This window comes from Scatophagus argus, chromosome 5 (genome assembly GCF_020382885.2).
Source record: "Scatophagus argus isolate fScaArg1 chromosome 5, fScaArg1.pri, whole genome shotgun sequence".
NCBI classification, from domain to species: domain Eukaryota; kingdom Metazoa; phylum Chordata; class Actinopteri; family Scatophagidae; genus Scatophagus; species Scatophagus argus.
Window position 1 is genome coordinate 11,840,758 of NC_058497.1, and position 20,969 is coordinate 11,861,726.

At 40.6% G+C, this 20,969-nt stretch overlaps 3 protein-coding genes across 4 annotated transcripts in view; 2 read left to right on the forward strand and 1 right to left on the reverse strand.

Annotated features, from left to right (window-relative positions):
- Positions 1 to 1,141: 1,141 nt before the first annotated feature.
- Positions 1,142 to 9,228, forward strand: nlrc3l (NLR family, CARD domain containing 3-like). Of its 2 annotated transcripts, XM_046388789.1 has the most exons (13): positions 1,142 to 1,395; positions 1,751 to 1,963; positions 2,441 to 2,533; positions 2,709 to 2,883; positions 3,251 to 3,398; positions 3,593 to 3,685; positions 3,840 to 4,192; positions 4,770 to 4,979; positions 5,217 to 5,392; positions 5,521 to 5,794; positions 6,225 to 6,440; positions 7,409 to 7,832; positions 7,932 to 9,228. In XM_046388789.1, exons 1-12 carry the CDS (start codon positions 1,370 to 1,372, stop codon positions 7,802 to 7,804), a joined length of 2,373 nt encoding a protein of 790 aa, XP_046244745.1. In that variant the 5' UTR covers positions 1,142 to 1,369; the 3' UTR covers positions 7,805 to 7,832; positions 7,932 to 9,228. The 2 variants fall into 2 exon arrangements, with proteins under 2 accessions (XP_046244745.1, XP_046244743.1); XM_046388787.1 differs by lacking the exon at positions 7,932 to 9,228 and having other exon boundaries at positions 7,409 to 7,921.
- A 1,279-nt stretch (positions 9,229 to 10,507) lies between these two features.
- On the reverse strand, positions 10,508 to 20,024 carry naalad2 (N-acetylated alpha-linked acidic dipeptidase 2). Its single transcript, XM_046388790.1, has 20 exons — positions 19,869 to 20,024; positions 19,297 to 19,408; positions 18,094 to 18,280; positions 16,492 to 16,593; positions 16,242 to 16,367; positions 15,874 to 15,954; positions 15,668 to 15,773; positions 15,478 to 15,571; positions 14,897 to 14,992; positions 14,098 to 14,183; positions 13,675 to 13,794; positions 13,408 to 13,490; positions 13,269 to 13,332; positions 13,097 to 13,164; positions 12,852 to 12,943; positions 12,633 to 12,723; positions 11,774 to 12,038; positions 11,570 to 11,651; positions 11,382 to 11,474; positions 10,508 to 10,976 (listed from the first exon to the last, which is right to left on the reverse strand). Exons 1-20 carry the CDS (start codon positions 19,948 to 19,950, stop codon positions 10,787 to 10,789), a joined length of 2,220 nt encoding a protein of 739 aa, XP_046244746.1. The 5' UTR covers positions 19,951 to 20,024; the 3' UTR covers positions 10,508 to 10,786.
- Positions 15,684 to 20,969, forward strand: part of LOC124059053 (NADPH oxidase 4) — a 30,868-nt gene continuing 25,582 nt past the window's right edge. The window contains exon 1 of the mRNA XM_046388797.1: positions 15,684 to 15,767. The gene's annotated coding sequence lies outside the window, so the exon portion shown is untranslated. The remainder of the gene's footprint in view (positions 15,768 to 20,969) is intronic.

Sequence of the window (20,969 nt, forward strand, 5' to 3'; positions counted from 1 at the left end):
TTAACACACTGTGGACCGTGAAACTGTCTAAATTCCCAGTGATCCCGTACTTTTCTGCATATTGCTCATGTTCCAAAAGTGGAGACTTCCACTCAGTTGGGATTTTCGCTGCAAATTGGCGGTGAGAATAAAATCAGTGGGACAATTGGGGGTGGAGGTGGAGCAACACTCTACCTGCCACATCTGGTATTCAATGATTCATTACGTCTCAGTAACTGCTGAATCTGAACACTTTTCAGAAGCGTGTGTCTGTCAAAAGAGAAAATCTTGCAGGAAATCTTGAAAGTTTAATATTGTTCAATTAAAGTTCTAATTCAATAAATTGGGCTTTGGTGCTCACATTATGGCATAATAACTCACAGTGTGGTCATATCACACATGCCCATACTTCTCTGTCATGTATCACACATACACACACGCGCACACACACACACACCATGATAAGATAAGATGAACTTTATTGATCCCGCAGTGGGGAAATTTACTTGTCGTGGCAGCTCACAAGAACAGAAAAAGAGATTAGACTGAGTGGAGCTGGTGACCGGTCCAAGATGGCTGCCCCACGGCTCTTCAGCGCCAATAGGCAGTAGCGGTCGATGCAGCGTCTCGTCTTTATTATGTCTATGCTAAAAGTGGCAACCAGCAAGCTTTTTTCCGTTTGTGTCACCTCCTGCGTTGCCCTCTTTCATTGCGCGTTGGTCATTGCCGGTAACAAGCGCGTAGTTTTCCGGTTTGCGCGTCAAGCCTTCAGAATAAAAGAATATTTAGGCTTTCTTTTCCCTTGAGTTTTTAAATATGTCCGTTTGATCATTATGCATAGTAAATGAACAGGTTGTCTGTGGTGGTGCCATCAATTAATAATTGAAATTCTGGGCTTAGTATTCAATATAGGTGACAACGCCAACGGTAGTTAGGATGTTGCCATATGTAAGTATGTGCATTTAAAGCATATTTTACCTGCCTACATACCTGACCTATTTTTACCATGCTGTCGTCTAATCCGTAGTTGTGTAAGAAGAAATAAAATGCAGAGCTCTCAAAGTAGGCCGGATTTAATTTTTCAAAACTGTACAGTGTGCCACTTGTGTGACAATGCACTTTCTTTCTTTATACTGAAAGGGAGTCTTCCGGAAGTTGTACGGTTGTTGCAAAATATGAACAAAGTCGAAACCGAAAGTTAGATGTCGTCAAAATGGCGACGGCCTGATACTTTTTAGCTTTTAATTTGTATTTACTGTTCGCTGGATAGCATTAACTATTAATTCCCGTAGCGTTAGCACGGTGACGTCAATTTTTCGATGTAATATTAATGCGATAGATACTTTGGGCTCTTGTACAGCTGTGGTGTGTGAGTCTATTTCTGCTAGACATGGACCCGGACGCTGAAGTTGAAGGGTAGGTTTTGTTACACGGTTTAATGCCATGTTCAGTCACTTTTGAAATTTAATTGAGTTGGTTGTAAATTTATGTAACTATGTATTGGTGAGCTTTATCGTTTATTAACTGCTCATGAGGGGATATTACCGTATTTATAGTCTTTTATCACATATACGCTAAGAGTTTACGGCCAGTTTAACTGTCTCTCTTGGATTTCACATGTTGGCCAGTATTTGATTATTTACCTGACACATCAGCTTGTTCATCTAAATTTTTTGACATGCAACCAAGTAAAATATTGTTGCTCATTACCTATTAGACTAATTTAAAACCAGCTACTTACATACCAATACCTTCTTTTCATCAATCTCAGCTTTTTCATGCGAGTAAATGAGGAGGAAGAGGATGATGATGAGGAGAAGAAGAAGAAGCGGATGAGGCCTCCCTCCAGCTATGGCTCCATGAGGAGTGATAGCGATGAAGTGGATGAGAATGAGGAGGAGGCGGATGAAAACGAAGTGGCAGTCATGGCCTGCTCTTTGTTTCCAGTGGTACAAACTGAATTGACTGCTCACGAGGAGACTGGGTACTGTCTTGGTGTGATAGTTAAGCATTTTCCAAATGTGTCTGTGTGTTTTGGCAGTTTTAACACCAGACTGCATAAACATTCACATCACTGCCAACTCTGCTGTGATCTATACCTTGACCAGTTTAATAGTGCACCTTAGCTGGTCTTGGGCTTGGTATTCTTCATTGCTCCCAAGTTTGTTACTCCTTTCTGGGCTCTTGGGAGCAGTGACAACCTTTTTGCAAAATTCCAATGCAAAAGTTTGATTTCTTTCCTTCTGGGCTGTGTAACACCTAACCCAGAACATCACACATCACAATCAGACATGTTAGATTCAGCTAACATGTTTGGGAGGATCAGCTCATAAATGCCAGCATTATACATTCATTTTCCTAAAAACAATAGTTTGAAATTTCCACTTTATTTTGAAGTTCAAGGTTGCTAAGAGGTTAACTAGGTCTTACCAGGTGGATGTTGTCCCTCATTCTTTGCCAGGTTGCAGATGGTTCGCTCAGACTCTCCAGAGACACATTACACCATGACCACACAGCAGACCAAACCACCGGATGCTTTTGTCATTGACACCAGGTGGAGGACACACCACACAATCTCTCTCTCACTCTGTCTCAGCAGTCTTTGTGTCTTATTCAATATGATGACCTGCAATTTTTGTTTGACATGAGTTAAAATGCCACGAATGTCATGGTTTTACTTGGATTGTATTTGCAGTGCACTTAGCCTCAGCGTTTCTGTTGTCTCTCAGGTCATCTGATTTAGAGGATTGTCCAGAAGAAGATGTGGATGATATGAATGAAGTTTTGATAACTCATTCCCCAGAACCACCTGAGCCTGTTGAAATGGATGAGATGATGCACATCGATGAGAATGGCCAGCCAGGAAGACTGCACCCAGAACTGGACCTGGGCCATATATTCAGGGTTGGTGCATCACAATTGGTTTGCAATGCTTAATCTTTTTCATCATGGAAGTTGTTCTTTTGATATGAGGACTTTGTTTTTTAAACTGATGATAATAAAGCTGGTTGTTCTACATCCCAATAGTACCGTAGTCTGTTTTTTTCCAGCGCATGCCTAACTCTGTTAAAACTGTAAAGACTTCCTTATTTATTAAATTATAAAATGTCTTTAAAAGTTAACAAGGTGTGTTTTGCTAATTTAAATATGTTGTTTTGAAAATTTCCTCATATTTTAAAATCAATGATAAAAATGTATTTACTACCTCTTACTATGCCTACATCCTCTTTGCAGGACGATCTTTAACTTATGCCTTTCACTCTGTCTGCAGAGTATTCAGGATATCGTGTCAGGCCTCACCAAGGAAGAGCTATTCAAATTTAAGATGTGGTTTTACCAATGGGAATCTGAGATAACCCTGCAACAGGTGATGGAGGGAGACATTCTTGATTTTGTGGACAGGATCTTGGAGATCCTTGGTAAGACAACTTAGCTATAGTACATACAGTCTAAATGGTACAAATAGAACTCATGTTCAGAGAAGCAAATTTTGACTTCTGATGTGAATTCCTTGTGAACTCGAACATTATAAAAAAAAGAGTGGAACTGAGCTGTGATATGAATATAGCCCTTAGTGATCCCTTACTATTTTTTTTTTTGTTCTGTTCTGCAGGTCAGGATCGTTCTCTGTTGCATACAATAAGTACCCTAGAAAATGTAAACAAGAAACCAGAGGCAGACGAACTACGGAAACAGTGCAAAAGAGGTAAGTGAACACTGGTTTTATCCCAGCGTACTGGTTAATACTGGTGAAAAGGTTGTGTCTAACAAAAAATGTTGTGTCTATGTTTCTCAAATTACTCAAAGTCGCCATACAAATTATTTTTATATACAATTATATATACTTTCTCCATCATTAGCGTTGATCCGGTACTATCTGAAGCAGTATGTGATCAGAAAACACGAGGTCATCCGTGAGGGGGTCGTTCGAGCTGGAAGGCATAATCTTCTAGACAACATCTATGTAGAGCCTCAAATTTCCACCTGTGGTTATGGAGGAGTCGACCCATCCCACGAGCTCCGAGCCCACCCTCCGTCACCTCTTCAACTCCCCAGTGCGGACACCTTTGTTGGCCTGAACAATCTGTTCCGACTGCAGAAGGATGACGGCCAGCCGGTGAGGACGGTACTGACCACTGGGCTTCCAGGAATTGGCATGTCTGTCTGTGTGGGGAAATTCTGCCTGGATTGGGCCGAACTGCGTGCCAATAGGGTGAGTCAACAAAAACCAAATGTTCTGTGCAAAAGCTTTTTTAAACCAGCAGATTACTACCTGCCCAGCCCCAAACGGCAGAAACAGTTACTGAACTTAACAGAATGCCTAACAAATAAAAATATACAGCGAGATGCTGTATATTTCTCAGGAGTGGGCGGAGACCAAAATGGAGCTAAAGAGGAGAATTTTGTACTGCAAGTAAATAGTCACCTCTTGGTAACATATTAGCCAGTTTACAACGCGAGTTGTTAACTTCGGCCTCTAAGCAGCCAAAAAACTGATTCATTACACAGCCATTGTAGAGGCAGCAAATAGAACAACAGTGGATTTGACTCTCGGATAGCCTGTGTTGATCTAACAAAGATTAATATGGAACCCAGAATTAATTAGGTACATGGTTGATATGAACAGTATGGGCGACATTTTGCCATTACTACTAAACATGTATTTAAAGGTTGAAATATATTTTCTTCTATTTCAGTAATTTTTCAGCAGAAAATTTAAAGTAAAATGTGAACCATAACATAGATGAAACTATGTGACTAACACCATTTTCCTGTTTGTTTTTGCTCAGGATCTGCAATTTGTCATCACACTTTCATTCCGAACCTTCTGGTCTCTGCGAAACAAAGAACATCTTGGTTCACAGAAGATGTCCATCATGGAAGTGATAGAATATTATCATTCTGAGTGCAAAGGCATGAAGTACCTGGAGGAAGAGGACTGCAAATTTCTCATCATAATGGACTCATTTGACTGTTACCAAGCTCCTCTAGACTGGGAGGTATATCATCTGCACATCTGACATCTGTGTTATTGAGAATCAACAAACACTAAACACATCACGATGATGAATATTAAATTGTAAGAAAAAGATATTTTTAGGTTCTTCACAGTAATTTTTCCACTCTCCCTGTCCACTAAAGAGGACAGTCCTGGCATTCTCTCATATCAGTAGTAGGCAGGTCTAACAAATGATGACCAAAAACTGATCTGTCTTTTTTTCCTTGTTTCTGTCCAGAATGCTCCAGTAATAAATGACAATTACACGCAAGCACATCCTGATGTCCTAATTGTGAATATCATCCGAGGCACTGTGCTTCGTGGTGCCCGCATCTGGATCCTGGGGAGACGGGCGGCTGTCTCACAAATACCATCTGGCTTCATAGACGTTGTCACAGAAATACAGGGCTTCAGGTGTGTGTAGATGCACTGTCTGTCTGTTTGTCTAGTTTTTTTGTATGTCTTACTGTTTTTGGATTGAATTCAGTTCATTTTAACCTGTTTCAGTCCAATTATATCTTTATATTCCCTGTTATCTGCAGTGATGAGATGAAAGACGACTACCTAACCAAACGCCATAGCAACGCAGAGTTAGCAGCGAAGATCGTGGCACATTATAAGCGCCTTCCCTCACTCAATATACTCGCTCGCCAGCCCTTTGTCTGCTGGATGGTTGCCACAGTGTTTGAGCGCTGCTATCGTTATCAGGGCTATGGAGTGCACCCCCCCAGGCTGACACCGTTCTACGTCAGCATTTTGATTATCCAGACCAATCGCAGACTTCAATTCTACTGCGGAAAGGATGAGAACGAGCTGGTAATGTGTGTTTTTCTTGTCTTTAAAATTATCTCAGTTACTAGTGACTTAATTTACTGTAGCCGTTCATTTGTAAAAACTACTGTAATAAGTCTCTAAAATGCTATTGGTCCTTTCATGACCTGTCATTCTTTTTCTTTTTTTTATTTGGTACATGAATTGAATTATTTTTTTTTTTTATGAAAAAATATTTAATCATAATATTTACCCATAATTTAAATTTTAATTTGCGGGATCTAACATCATGAATGCCTGTACCATCGGATTCAATTTGGCACAATTGACCTTTATGAGGCTTATATTTTCTTTGTTTTTTTAGATTAACGCACTTAAATGTTCAAAATTAGAAAAAAATTTGTCACGAAAAGCTAATATTATAGTTTCACTTCAGTGTCAGAATTTCTCACTTTGCTGTCCTCTTTCCACAAAGAAATGGTCGAATGATGACAAGCAGCTGCTGACAATGATGGGGAAGATGGCCTTTAAGATGCTGGAGAGGAATACCAGTGTGTTCTCTGAAGGGGACATGAAGGAGTGTGGTCTGAAGCTGAGAGAGGTGACGGTGTTCTCCGGCCTGTGCACCGAGCTCCCCACTGCAGCCCCAGATGGGAGCAGGACATTCTGCTTTATACACTATACGTTTCAGGTAAAACATTTTTCTGCTAAACACAGTGAATGTTAATCTGTGCCCTCTTTACATCTGAGTTTAATGTGTAGAGCATAATTTTGTGACATCACACCTATTTTGGAAGCCAGTCGTGGTCCAGGTTCCAACTTAGAGAGATTTGGTTTTGGAAATAAAAACACACAGAGGTTGGACTTGTGGAATCTTGTCTTGAGTGTCTTTTTTTCAGTTGTTCCCAATGAGGAGGCAGTGTGTTAGGAAAAACGCTGTTGTGCTGGGTGTCAGTTATCAGAGCTGTGTTTGTCTATTTCTTTCTTTGTTTTTGCCTGATTGAAATGTGAGACATGTGAAACACACCCCTCCTCTGACATGAGCTGACTTTGAACCCCAAGTTCTTAACTCCGTCTTTAGCTTCACTTGTGTTGCATTTCTGAGTGAAACAGAATATGTGGACAGGGTAAAGTTTTGAGAGGGGTTTAATGAGAAACCATTCAGATTTAATTAGAAACTTGGACACTGCTTAGTAAATATGGAGCGGTACAGACCCTCCGCCTACACCATCCTCACTCATGTTGAGGAGAAAGACGAGAGAGATGAAGAGATCTCAGCCACTATCACCTTTTGGGAAGGGAATGTTTTTGCCTCCTGAGATCCAAATATGGACCTTTGTACCATGACGTCAAAAGAGCTTTTATGTAATAGGTACATAATATGTTTAGCTAGTCGCTAGTCTTTTTTAAATGTTACACATGCCAAGAGATAACAGAACAGTCAAACAACGACAACAACAAATACCCACAACTGGGAATAATTCAAGAATCATCTATGCTCCACTCACCCCACCCCACCCCACCTTTAATAGATTAAAACTTCTCTGGGCCTTTACTAACCGTGCTGCTGTATGCAGAAATCTCCCTAACAGAGATGCATGCCTTCAGTCCGCCTGGCCACCACAATCTAAAATCCACCTTGTGTTTTCTTTCCTTCAGGAGTTCATGGCCGCTCTGTACGTTTTCACAATGTTTCGCTCAGAGTTGAAGAATGTTCTGTCCTCCGGGGGCTTGCACAAACCCAAGATCTTCGCATCCAAAGATCAGACCAAATCAGCAGCAGGCCTGGTCCACTGTGCCGTGGAGCGAACCCTCACCTCCCCGCTGGGCCACTATGACATGTTCCTGCGCTTTTTGTGCGGCATGCTTTCCTCGGACTGCCACGACAATCAGCTGAGCGGGTATCTTTATCGCCACAACTCGCCAAAGGTGAGTGGACTGGACGAGGCGCAGCAGCTGCTGGAGCAGACGATACGGGCTGCTCAAGAAAACAATAGAGACCGAGTGGAAAACCTGAAGGAGTGCCTCAGAGAAATGACCCAGGAAGATGAGTGAGTGGAGAGTTTAGACTGAGTCATGAAAATCTGCTTTCAGATTAATAAGAATAAATCAGTTTATACCTTCATGTTTGTTTTGCCTGATGAAATAAAATGGATTTTTTGTGTTCCAGTACATTGGAGTTTATGCAATACTAAATCGTGTCTACGATGTCTTAAGATGTGCACTTAATGGGTTTACTTAATTCAGTTGTCATCTTGTGTTAAATGTGTGGATTTTTTTTTTTAATATTCTCAACAAAGTACACCGGAGTAATGGAGGTGGAAATGAACTGTACAGAGATTTGTGAAATGTAAACTAAGCAGCAAAGATCAGAAGATGTGATAGGACTGAATTTCATAGTAAAATTTCAGTGTAGACCTTGCACTGTTTTACAGTATGGAACAGATACGCCTATTCAAATATGTGCAAGTGAAGCCATAAAACACACACCACTTCACTGCTATTTAGAATGAGAAGCAGCAACGTGCAAGGCCATAAAGATGAGCACTCACATTGCAGTTTATTGGAAGTGATAGATGGTTTTTGCATTCTGACCTCTCATTTTTAGTTTTCGTGTTATGATAATCAGTTATCTGACTCTGTTTCATTAAGTGTGTATGGGATCATATACGAGGGCCCAGAAGGTTCTCAAGGCTGAAGTTGAGATGGAAGCTGAACATCTGGTAATCATCAGTCCTGCCTTTCAATTTAAGGTTTTGTTATTGCAAAACTGGCTGATTGTGTTTGGTGTAGTGCCTGTAGGGTGTCTCACTGAAACACACACACACACACACACTACTGTCAGTCCAACAGATACATCAACACTTGCCACATCTTATGTGGGTTTAGGCAAGATGCCAGTTTTTCTGTGAAATAAAAGTTTAGAAAAGGCATCTGTGTGAAAATTAATGTTAAAGGTGAAAGGTATATTTATAAGTAGGTCCGGCTTTAAATCATGTTGCTTGTTTTTGCTCGTTGTTGCAGTAGAGCAATGATGAGGTCAGACACTAATGTAGGACGAAAAGTTCTGGCTTGCAATCTCCTTTCGAGTTCATCCCGTCGGAGTTCGATGGAGTGTTCGATGTTAAAGCGTTCAAATTTCCTCACCCAACCACTGGAAAAACGCCTCATAAATAGGTGTGTCTGGATACTTTTGTCTATGTAGTGTGTGTTAGTGTTTTGGTTTGCCTTTGTGTTGTTTTCTCCCACTTAATGTTCAGGAAAAATCAACCCATATTGCACTTAGTTGCTGTTTATGACCTTGGAAGGACAGGTCATAACAGCCAACATAACAGTCAAACAGCAACTAACTGTTGTTGTTTCTGGTTGTTTGATGTTGTTGTTATTTGGAAGCCTGACATCGAGAAATGTTTCTTTAGTCATTTAAGATGTAAGTAATATTTGGAACATGCAAGTTATGCACATTGAAAATAAAAATTCAAAAAAACAGTCCAAATTGTGTCCAGTCCAAGTTCTCACTTATTAAGTCATTTTACACTTGAGGTCATCATCTGCTCATGAGCCAAGGACGGCTTCTTAGAGCTCATGTGTGCAGCTCCACAATAAAGGCTCACAGACAGTATACTCACACTCTTCTATCACTATAACAAGTATTCATGTGCTGCCTCGCACATGCTCTCTCACTCTCACAGACACTCCCTCACCTGTCCATATAACTGTACTGCATATCTTTTTTCAGTTGAGCATCCTTGTTGTGTTTGTAGAAGATAAAGAGATTGAAAAAGAAGACCAGTTTATGGGAGGAAAGTGAGCATCTTGTTTTACTGTAATGACAAAACAGTTCTATAAATGTTACAGCTCTGGCGCCCTCTTTTGGTAGTATTAAAAACCCACCGTAGCAGCTGTGTGGATGTCAAACCCAGCTCTTTCATTCCTGTACCTTATTTGCCTCTCTTTGAAAACCAGTAAATAAAATAAAAATCCTGAAATCTGAAAATCAGCAAAAATAAATGAAGAAGCCCAGTGCTCAGACACCAGATTTCATGTATGTGCACAGTGGATTATGTATAACTGATAGATGTTAGAGGCTGACAATGCAGGCTTTTTATATGTTAAGATTAACTGAAACTGCACGTTAGACATTTGTTGTGGAGGTAAAGACAAGTGAAAAACAAACACTAACCTTCATACCCCATCATAGAAGGACCAGAGAATATTTGAATTTTCAGTGCTTATTCTTACATCTCTTAAGTTATCGTAAACACTGAAATTTATATTTCTGTAGGATATTTCTCAACAGTGTATCATGTTATCTTACTGCCTTTACAGTCTAGCTTTTCCATCCCATAAGTCACAGTGGTTAGCTTCTTACTGTCTGATCTGTCACTTGATTTAATTTCTAACTGCAAAACAAATTTCATATAGCCGCCTTAAGTAATTTTCACTTATTTTGAAATAACTTTGCCATAACCTTTCTATCACCTCTTGACTTACACCCAGGTAACTGTTCCTCAGATTTGCCTCATGATGACTGATGTGCTTGTGCGTCACATCTTTCACAACCTACACAAACATTTCAAAGATTAAAAATATTCCCAGAAGTCTGGTTTAATTCAGGTTTATCATTAAATTTTGTTGTACTTTTTGGTGTGTGATAAAGCAACGTGTGTCTTGTTGAGGACTTGTGTCTTGCATGTAAAAAGTGCTGCATCTGTCACATACATAAGGGCAAAATATCAGTTGCTTTCTGCTCACATGTAAAGGTGGATTGATTTTATTTGGCCAGGTTGTGGCCAGAGACTATCATTACAAAACTCATACAAAAAGAAAACATTAAAAAACATAAATTATTTCTTTTCTGCCACAACATAACAAAACACAACACATTGATGAGCTCTGGACATTCCTGGAGAGTGGCTGGTGCAGATAACGGAGATCATCCATTTTTGTGCATGTTGCAGATCGCGTGTTCCTTCTCTTCACATTCTGGTGTTATAACGAGATAAGTTACGTGGCTTCAGACTGTTTCAGTGTGCTTCATGCAGGTGGTGTTAGGGTCATGGCAGCAGCATGAACGGTGAAGGCTGCAATGCTGATTTGACGCTTGACTTCCTCCCAGGCCTTCTCTGGGTCAGCTGAGTTCTCAATGTCAAACAATGCATCATAGATCCCAGGGAAAGACTCCCCTGCATATTTATTGTGGCTGCTGGGGGCAAAAATCACATGCCTGAAACAGACGAAAGGGAGCGTCGAGTTAAGGAATGTACTGCAGGTATTACAGTATTTTTTGTGTGGTATTTGTTAAATAGGCTCACAAAGGTTTGGAGCTGCTGTTGTAAGGTATCACACATATATGAGCCAGTGCCTCCAAGTTTGAAAATACAGTATATATGTGAACTAATATTAGTTGTATTAGAATATTGCAGAGCTACTGATATACTGTGGGTGCAAATAAAAAATATTTCACAACTTAACTGAATCAAGTGCTGACTTAAATCTTACTGACAATTTAAAGTCAAATACAAAGCAAAGTTAAGTTACTTAAGTGCTTGACTGGTTGATGAAAAAGCATGCAAACTAAATGGAGGCTTTGTTGCAAGTGTGTGCGTGTGTGTGTGTGTGAGAGACTAACCTGTAGAAGGGTCTGCCAGGTAAGCCCAGTGGGTCTATGAAGGCTCTTTCCAGATACATGAGCTGATCATTCATGATGCGTACCTGCAGAAGACTGATGAACACACACACACATAAAAACAAATTTCCTATTACACACACTGGACAAGACCTTACTTGAAATGTATGACATGTTAAACACATTCCTACTCTGCTCTGTTGAGAGTCTGCAGGCGCTCATGAAAGTCCCTGGCTGCAATGGTGAAGTTCTCCACAGCAGAAAACAAAGAGTCTGAAAACACAGACAGAAACAAAACGCACAAGCGCAATGTTAAACGCAGAGACATTCTCGAGGGGGAAAAAAAGTCATCCGGTTGCAGCACACGGAGTACACGCTGGCCAAAATAAACTCACCAAACGACACCTCATACATCTTCATCTCCTCTGGGTGCTTCCGTGCCAGCTGAGCGATGCTCTGTGCGTACCTCCTCAGTGAGTCTGCATATTGGTTGACATCCAGAGGGAGGACCTCTGAATCAGCCAACAGGAAGATGAGCCCACCTCTCACCTGGGCCACCGACCGAAGCCTCTTGAATGAAGGGTCGTAAAACTTCTCCACTATCTCGAAGGTTTCATACACACTGTGGTAGACTGGATAACTGCTGTACCGCTCTGTTTTCTGAATGTACACACACGCACACACACACACACACACACACAGTTCCTGAGACTTAGACCATTTAGACCAGGCATGTCAAACCGGTCCACAGGAGGGCCGGTGTGGCTGCAGGTTTTCTTTCCAACCAAGTAGCAGTGCACCAGACTTGACTCATTTAATCAACTGATCTCCGTCTTCATACAGCCGATTGGTCAAACGGTGTGCTCTTGGTTGGTTGGCACAAAAACCTCAGCTACACCGGCCCTCCTGTGGACCAGTTTGACATATGTGATTTAGACCCTCAGGAAGCAAAACATTTTATTATACTGTAAATATCAGTCTGAAGCTGAAAACACATGAGACAAAACCTGTATGAAAGATAAAAAGTGTGGTTGGAACATTGGAAACTAGCCAACATATTCTCCACATACTTGCATATGAAAACATCTACACTGATGTAAGTGAAGCTTTGTTTTTTGAAACTCACATGGAGCATAACATTTCCACTTTCGCTGTGAGCTCATTTGGCAAAAACTTACATGTTCATTCATGTGAAAAGTACAGCACCACAGGTCATGTTGGTGCAGATGATTCTGTATGTGCAGCATTCCTCACCTTGTTCTTGGTGTATCTGGCTCTGCCTGCAGCAATTCCCAGACGGATAAAAAAGGCCTCAAAATCACTGCCTGACCCGAGTTTACTGATCCTACAGTACATGAGCGGAAGACAGACTGATTTAGTGATTCATTCATTCACTTGACCCACGTGTGTTTTATTGTCGTTGTTGTGATTTTGTTCTGAATCAAACAAGTAACTGGTTATGAGATAATGTACCTGGGTGCATCACGGTCATTCGTCCAGTTGTCTCTCTTATGCCAACTCTCGTACAGAGAAACTCCCTCTTCTCCTTCTTCTGGACTGGTTATCTACATGCACCCATGGACAGCAAGAGAAAAAGATGAGGCCGAAATAAAGGCAGGGAGGGAAAGAAAGGAATAATGCATGTCATAAGCAGGAAAGACAACGTTAATTCACTAAAATCTATTTCAGATGTTCCTTTTGTATGTAAACCCGCTTACCCGCTTGGTGAGGTCGTACACCAAAGTGTGTAGCGACGGAGTGCAGTCAACTCGCAGTGTGTACATGCCTGGAATCCAAACAGATATATTCACACACACACACAGAACTAATTCAGCCTCGCCACTGGCTCTGATTTATTGAGAATTTTCAGATGTTAATAAACACACTCACCCTCAATGGCAGAGTCTGCGTTGATGTAGGCCACAGCTCTCTCCTGCAGCAGCTTGGCATTATCCTGTTGAGAAGAGTGAAGTGTGGTCACACAAGTGTGCAAGTGTGTGTGAGGGCGTATAGGTTAGTGTTTGTATACCTCTGCCCATTCAGTAGACCCCAGCAGTCCAAACTCTTCTGCATCCCAACTGGCAAATATTATAGTCCTTCTCGGCCTCCAGCCTACACAAACACACACACGTCTTTGAGTCTTTGTAAGGACGCCAGCCCAGAACATACATTCTGGGAACAGAAGACAGTGTCTTGGAGTGGACATAGACAAATCTCACTCACTCACAGACACACAGACACACACACACATACTTGAGACCACGATTCACTCAGTGACACACTTGCGAGGACATACCTTTACTGATCAGCCCGCCAGCACTCCTCACAGTTTCATGGACCACTGCAGCACCAGACATGGGATCAATTCCTCCAAACACCCAGGCATCCCGGTGTCCTCCCAGAATCACATACCTGTCTACACACACACACACACACTCCACACCTGTGAGACCCATACGCTGTTTTTTCTTCACAGCTTTGATCGAAGCTGCAGTGGATGCACTGAAGGTTTTGATTTTCTAAATGTTTTTGGTGCATAGATTTTTAACATTTTTTTTAACCAAAAGACCAACTTGTGCTCTCTTGTCCTAGCTTGCCATTACGTTTATATCGGTAATAGGGTCCATTTTGGCATTAATTGTGTTATATGCATGTGTTGGTTGTGTTGCTGACAGCATTAATGAAAGATTAGCGCATGAGCAGCAGAGGACTGTTCTACCTGGCTCCAGAGCTCCTTTTATCCTGCCAATGACATTGTAGATCCTGGTCACCCGATTGTCAGTGTGGATGTTCATACGCACCTTCCTGAGACAGACAGGTTAATGAATACACACAGGGAAGAAAGAAAACAGAGATAATTGAATGGACAGAGGACAAGCAGATCAATAGATTTATGTTTAACAAGAAATGACTAACAACAACATTCACAAAATAATAAAATGTTTTTTATAATGCACAGCAGCCTCAGAAACAGATTCACTGTGTGCATTTCATGCAATGACACAGACAGAGAAGAGGAAGGCAGAGAACTAAAGATCCAGCCTTCTGCAATGTCAATAGAGGTTCTTTAAGACAGAGTAAGAGAACATCAGTTGATTCCTGTTGTTGTTGTTTGTTGTGTTGTTTTGCTCCAGAAATCTCCAAAACATACTGTTAAAAAGCACAGTAAGACCCAGTTACTGCTGTTGTCTATGGGTAACATACAACATGCTTAATTTGTGCAACTTGGATGAGTGTATATGTATCTCACACACAGACAAGAGAATCCATTGTATTTCAGCTGGCTACTTGCCACAGAATTGTTAAAGCAACTAAAGAGGGGGAGGGGCAATTCAAACACAAAGCACAGAGGGAAGCCAACAGTAAAGTAGGAGAGGACAGACTATTGACTGGAGAGGGAAGAGTTTCATTGTAAATAAAAGAAGAAATATGGGAGAATCATGTTATTATGGGGTGAAGTGGACACAAGTGATCACTTTGACGATGGACAAAGAAAAAGGCTCAGTACGAGCACTTACTGGCTCTTGAAGTCGTCTGTAAAGCCTGGACCAATCCTGTAGGAGACATTCAGAGCTCCTTTCCAGTTGTTGGGTGGAATCTGTCCTCCCATGTTCCTGTCCAGTGATAAATAATTTACATTCTATTAATAATACAAAACAGCTATTTATTTAGGGACCCCAGTAAAAATTTTAGCTTCTTTCCCTAAATGCAATATTCAATATTCAAAGCAGTTTTTAGCCACATTATTGTGACGCTTTAAGGACTGAAAGCGCAGTCTGTTGGTGCAGACTGAATTTGAATCTGGATGGACTGCCATTAAATGTTGCAATTACATTCATGCCCCCACCCCACAGACTGACTTTGTAATCCCAAGGCTTTTCATCTTGTGCCATCATCAGGTCTGTTTTTCTAATTTGCCCCATATTTGGCTTTAGGACCTTCAAAACTAGTGACATTCTCTTTAGCTGTACTTTGTGTTTTGTCTTAATTGCCAAATGTTAGCATGCTAACATGCTAAGCTGCGGTAATGCTACCTAATCATCAGTTAGCATTGTGTACACATTGTGAGGGTGTTGACTTGTTAAAATAGCACTTTTACTTCAGCAGGTGAATCGCATCATGGTAGCCAATTGGATGAACGGGAATCTTGGGAAGTCCCACTCCATGTTCAAGACTGAATCTGTAGATATATTCTGTCAGAGAGGAGACAGCACTCCAGTTAGATAAACTCCCACATGTTTACACTCACACAGGCTGTAACACACGTGCAAACACGCAAACTTACACACCTTTAGCTGGATACCCTGGTGTGAGTGGGTCTCCTGCTCCATTCAAGTTGAGGACATTCCCTCTCTGAGCTCCTCCACCGGGCAGGTTCCAGCCATCAGGGTAAGGCTGCACGCACACTTACACACTTAGAAATGCTTTACTTGAATCCACACAATAGCTGTTACACACACACACACACACACACACACACACACATAATATCTACCTGGACTCCAGCAGCACAGTAATCTGCTGGGTCTGAGAACATAATGATCCCCTTTGCTCCAGCCAAAATGGCGTTCTTCACCTGTAGAAGCAAGAGGGGGAAAGGACAGCAAATCCTTTTGATGGCATGAAAAACTTGATGTTTGTGAGAAAATATTTTAAGTTTAATGAATTGATCATTACAAACCACTACTGCAGAGCTAAATGTGGTGGAGATGAGCAAAGGTCACTTGCAATTTTTGCTGTGTTTATCAGCTTTTGAGATTGAATCCACTTGTACATTTAACCTGATGTGCAGGCCTTTTAATTACAATATCCAGTGACAGAAACCCTTCAATAAGTGGAGTTTTGACTTAAGGATTTTCATACCTTGTTGCCTCTGAATATTTTCCCATATCTGACAATGACAATCTTCCCAGTAACATTGATACCCATCTCCCTCTGTAACTGGAAGAAGTCTTCTGTACGACCGTAATTCACATACACCAAATCCCCCTGGAGGGAAAGAAGAATAAGAGACATTTAGCTGCTTGTGTTTTGAGACAGATGGGGAATATGAGTGGGTAATGTTTAAATATCGCTGTCTTCTTGTCATAATGATAAGGTTGTTGGTGTGTACCTCAGGTTGTCCTTTGGCAGAGAAGGCACTGTATGGAGGCACAATGTTAGAAATATCTTCATAACCTTCTGGAACTGGTTCAGCCAAGGATGTTTTAAAAAGCTGTAATGGAAAAAAAAATAATATGAGCTCAGACTAAGTTAGATGAAATACAAATGAGATTATTCTCTACATTGTATGCTTTGAAATTTGTAGTGTATCCACAGTCAGCTCTCCAGGAAATAAGCAGCAGTGGAATGTGCGTACCTTCAGTCAAGTGATGTACAAAGTAGGTAGTTTTCATGAGAATTTCGGTTAGAACTGAAACTATTACTTCATGAGAATTTGCGACTATTAAGTTGCATATAATACTTAAAGTTATTTTATTTCATTTTGTTGATTTGCTCTATTTTTGGACAAAGCAAACAATATGAAGGTGTCACTGTAGGCTCTGGGTAATCGTGATGGGCATTTCTCACAGTCTTCTTAGAAAAAGAATAAAATTAGCTTAACTAAAATTAGCAATTATCTGCACATCAGCCAGTTACAACAAATAAATGCTGTTACAGTAACAGGAACTATTTTTTAATGGAGTACTTTTACATTTGATACTTTAAGTATGTTTTACTGATTATACTGAAATACTTTTCAGTGGATTGCTTTTACTTGCACTGGAGTATTTTAACAGGGTGTTAGTGAAGCATCTGGGTATTTCCCTGCCCACTGTAAATAAGGGCTCACGCTATAAATGTGCAGAAATTTTCACATTACACGTTAGTGAAAACACAAACAATACGAATTCCGTGGATTATTTGTAGGTACCAGCTGATTCTGCTCGACTTTTTCCCGTGCGTGACTTCTGATCTGATCATCGAGTGTGTCAGGCCATCACCTCACTGAAAGGCTATCAGCTGAACTGTTTTACTCAGCCGAAGTGTACAGATTATGATTAAGTTCCTAAATGCATCTGGGCAGCATGCTGCAATAAAGCAATGCAGTCAATGCTGGTCTGTTTTCTCTTGTTTGCCTCTGTGCTGTATCATTATCTCTACTTACAGAGGTTTATCTCACAAGGTTATAAAAGGACCTTGGACTTGAATGAGCTGTCTTGTAGCTTTGTGGAGATGACTAGCAGAAAAGTGGAGAGGCGATGACTGTGTTTTTAATGTTTCTGTGTGATCCTCAAGTGCACGCAGCAACTTTCTTATCTCCCCAACACAGACTGAGAAATGGTTCGGAGTTTTCACTGAATTAATGTCATTGTTCAACTCCGTGGGAAAATCATACCCTTTGAAATTTTAATCACACGGGTGGGGGGAGTAAAATGGGCTGCACAATCAATAAACAACAGCACAGGCCAAAATTAAAATTTGTTTCTCAATGTGAACACAGGACATGCAGTGGTCAATAATATAACAGATAGCTGTGTCATAAACTGCCACCCTGATGCGATAATAGAAGGGAGCAAACAATAATGACAGGATTGCACCAGAGCTATGTTATAGAGATGATGAAATTATATGTGGCCAAAAAGTGTGTTTTGCTCTTCTTCTTCTTCTTCTTCTTCATGTATTTATCCTTTTCATGTGTGTATGTGTGCATTTGACTGGATGTGCAGTGTACCTCACTGCCAAGCTGATCGACTATCGCGATGTAATTTGGCTGTGATTTGTTGGGATAGGACAACAGGACGTCATAGGGCACCATGTCAACTGAGTCCAGTCCAAACTGCAGCCACTCTTCCTTTATCTGCTCTGCGTATCTCAGGTTCTGCTCTGTGCCAGCCAGGTGGGGGAGTTGTGTAAATTTCCTGTGGAGAGGATGTCAGCATCAGTGACAGGGTTAACAGTATCTTACACAATAAAAATGGATGATACTGACATTTAGTATGCGAGCTTGTGAATATGAAATGTTTAGTACTTTAGCTTAGCATAATAACATGCTATTTAACATGCATTTATTGTAATATTTCGAGATTTTTTTAATAATATAACATTTCTCCTTAAGCAGCTTGAATTGTTGGCGAGATTGGCTGATAGCATCATGTGTTTCAGTACATTCCAGCTCTTCTTTGGAGCCAGTATTGGAAAGTAACTAAGTACATTTACCCTGATACTGTCCTTAGGTACAATTTCAAGATGCTTGTACTTCACTCAAGTGTTTCCATTTTATGTTGCTTTGTACTTCTCCTCCAATGCATTTTCTTGACAGTTTTACTTACTTTAGTTTTACTTACTTTAGCTTTGAAGATGAAAATTGTACCGTGCATAACGTAACAAGCTTGTAATACATATTAGCTTCTGACGTCTTGCGAAAAGCAATGTGTAATCGGGGTCACAGTTCCGATGTGATGATGATCTATGCGAAATTGTGATCTGTCACATGGTTTCATTTCAATAAATGCCAAATAAATTTACTTAAATGCTTTAACTACATTTTGCTGCTTTTGACACGGTGGGGTCTGTACTAGAATTCAAGTGAAGTTCTAAGGATTTGAACAATGTCTGGCTGCACAGTAGGACTTTGTTCATTTGTAACCCACTGGTGTGTTTGTGAGGTTTCAGAGGATAAAGCTGGTGCAAGTCATTGTCATTAGTTTTACAGGCAGGCTGTCAGGAATTTGGTTGCTGTGCAAGTGAAAAGTTTGGCCTGTTGGCGGACAGTCTCCGAGCTGTCCTCTTGATCTTTCTTCCTTTCCCACATGAGATTTGAAATAGTTTTTCTTCCCTGCTGAAACCCTTTGGGAAGAAGATCTCTGTATATCATCATTTGCTTTGGGTTACTTGTACTGATGAACAGGACAGGTTTAGAGATGTTTTTTTTTACCTGAGGTGCTCCCTGATCTTGTCTGCCTGCATTTCATCCAGAAACTCCCTCAGATACTTGCTGGAAGCACTGTTGTTTGTAGTGTTTGGAGGTGTGGGCTTTGCAAACCAGCCTATAGCACAAACAATACAGAGAGTCAGCCAGTTGGACAGCAGTCCAAGCAGTAAGAAACATCTTCAATACCTTGCCAAATATCTCCATAAATGCTTTCCAGTATGTTAGAAGTTATATTTAAAATTGAGCTGTGGTTATAAATAGTATGTGCTAACCTACCGTGAGCAGACAGACGTGAAATGTGTCAGAGCAGTGACAAACTAAAGCTCACACACACACACACAACCACAAGATGCAAGTTAAACAGCACTGAATAGATCTGATATTTTATGAGAGTAATTGAACAAAAAAAATCACTAAAAAAGTTATTTTATCTGCTTATGTTGTGTATCTACTTGTGTTATTTCAACAGTTGCCTTCAATTCCATTTAAACACTTGTCCTGGTCAACTATTTGATTTTAAATTGTTGTTAAACTCCAGTCAAAGTCCATTGTGAGTTTCTATTTTCTTATCTTACCTATGATGAAGCCCAGCAAGAAGCAAGCTGACACAACAACAATCCACCACATCCATTTGATTAACCTGTTCTTCTTTTTCATTGTAAGGAGTATATCCCAGAGGCTCCTGCACACAACACGTCCGACTCTGCAGAGCAGTCACAGAGATCAAGACTAATTTGTTTAAGCAGTGCACTGTGGGGGCGTGGCAGAGCAAGATAGAGTGAGACAAAGAGAGAGAGAGAGAGAGAGAGAAAGAGAGAGGGGGGGGGGGGGGGTACTCAGCAGAAAAGAAACAGGCTGTGACTGAAAAGCTGGAAAGGAATACAATGAGGTAACTTGTCATTAGTGCTATATTTGGCCCATTTAGTGATGACTGTGCACTGTGCATCTTGGTTATTTCAGTGCTGACTCAGTAATATCTGAGACAAGATGGCCAAGAATCCACTCTGAGGAAAGTACCCTTAAAATGGAGTCACTTTGAGCAGAGAAAATGGGAAAAATTGACGTGTCTTTTATTTTTTTTCTTTTATTTCAAAGTTAGAGTTAAAAATGAATGTGTGGTATTAGTTGTAGGTATGGGACAATCCAGAGATGTGAGGTTTAGAAAATTGGAAGTTTACAGTAATAATATGTAAAAGTATGACAGTGATCAAATCCAGTGGATAGGGCTCTATGAATAAGTGGAAAAACAAAACAAAAGCTTGAATAATCTTACCGTCAACATCAGGCAGTCTCACTTAAAATTGAACTAAAAACTCAGCTTTCTACCTCAACTTTGAATTAGTACTCATCCTTTGATACCTCAGGCTTTGTGTTTTGTACCTTAGTCTCACTGTCAGTGAAACTTTAACTTTAGTGCTTCTAGTCTTTGTTTGTCCTGTCATTGAGAAAATAACAAGCTCTAAACCTTCTGATATCTGCTGCATTTTTCTATGCTTTTGTTGATTTTCGTTTTGTTGCCCTTAAGCTGAATGCATTTCTCTCTCCTGTTGTGCATAGTTGGGAATGGGAAAAAAATATTAAATTATTAACAAACATTGATAGCTGCAGGGCACCACCCTCTTATCAGGGACCAGTAACCAAACTGGCGCTCAACAACAAAGGACACAGTGGTCTTC

Coding starts and splice junctions, on each gene's coding strand:
- nlrc3l (XM_046388789.1), top strand. CDS start 1,370: ATGGACCCGGACGCTGAAGTTGAAGG. Junction 4,980..5,216: donor AAGCTCCTCTAGACTGGGAG/GTATATCATCTG, acceptor GTTTCTGTCCAG/AATGCTCCAGTAATAAATGA. Junction 6,441..7,408: donor TTATACACTATACGTTTCAG/GTAAAACATTTT, acceptor TCTTTCCTTCAG/GAGTTCATGGCCGCTCTGTA.
- naalad2 (XM_046388790.1), bottom strand. CDS start 19,950: ATGAAAAAGAAGAACAGGTTAATCAAATGGATGTGGTGGATTGTTGTT. Junction 19,409..19,868: donor CTTGCTGGGCTTCATCATAG/GTAAGATAAGAA, acceptor TTTGTGCTATAG/GCTGGTTTGCAAAGCCCACA. Junction 13,165..13,268: donor CGCAGACTCTGCCATTGAGG/GTGAGTGTGTTT, acceptor TTTGGATTCCAG/GCATGTACACACTGCGAGTT.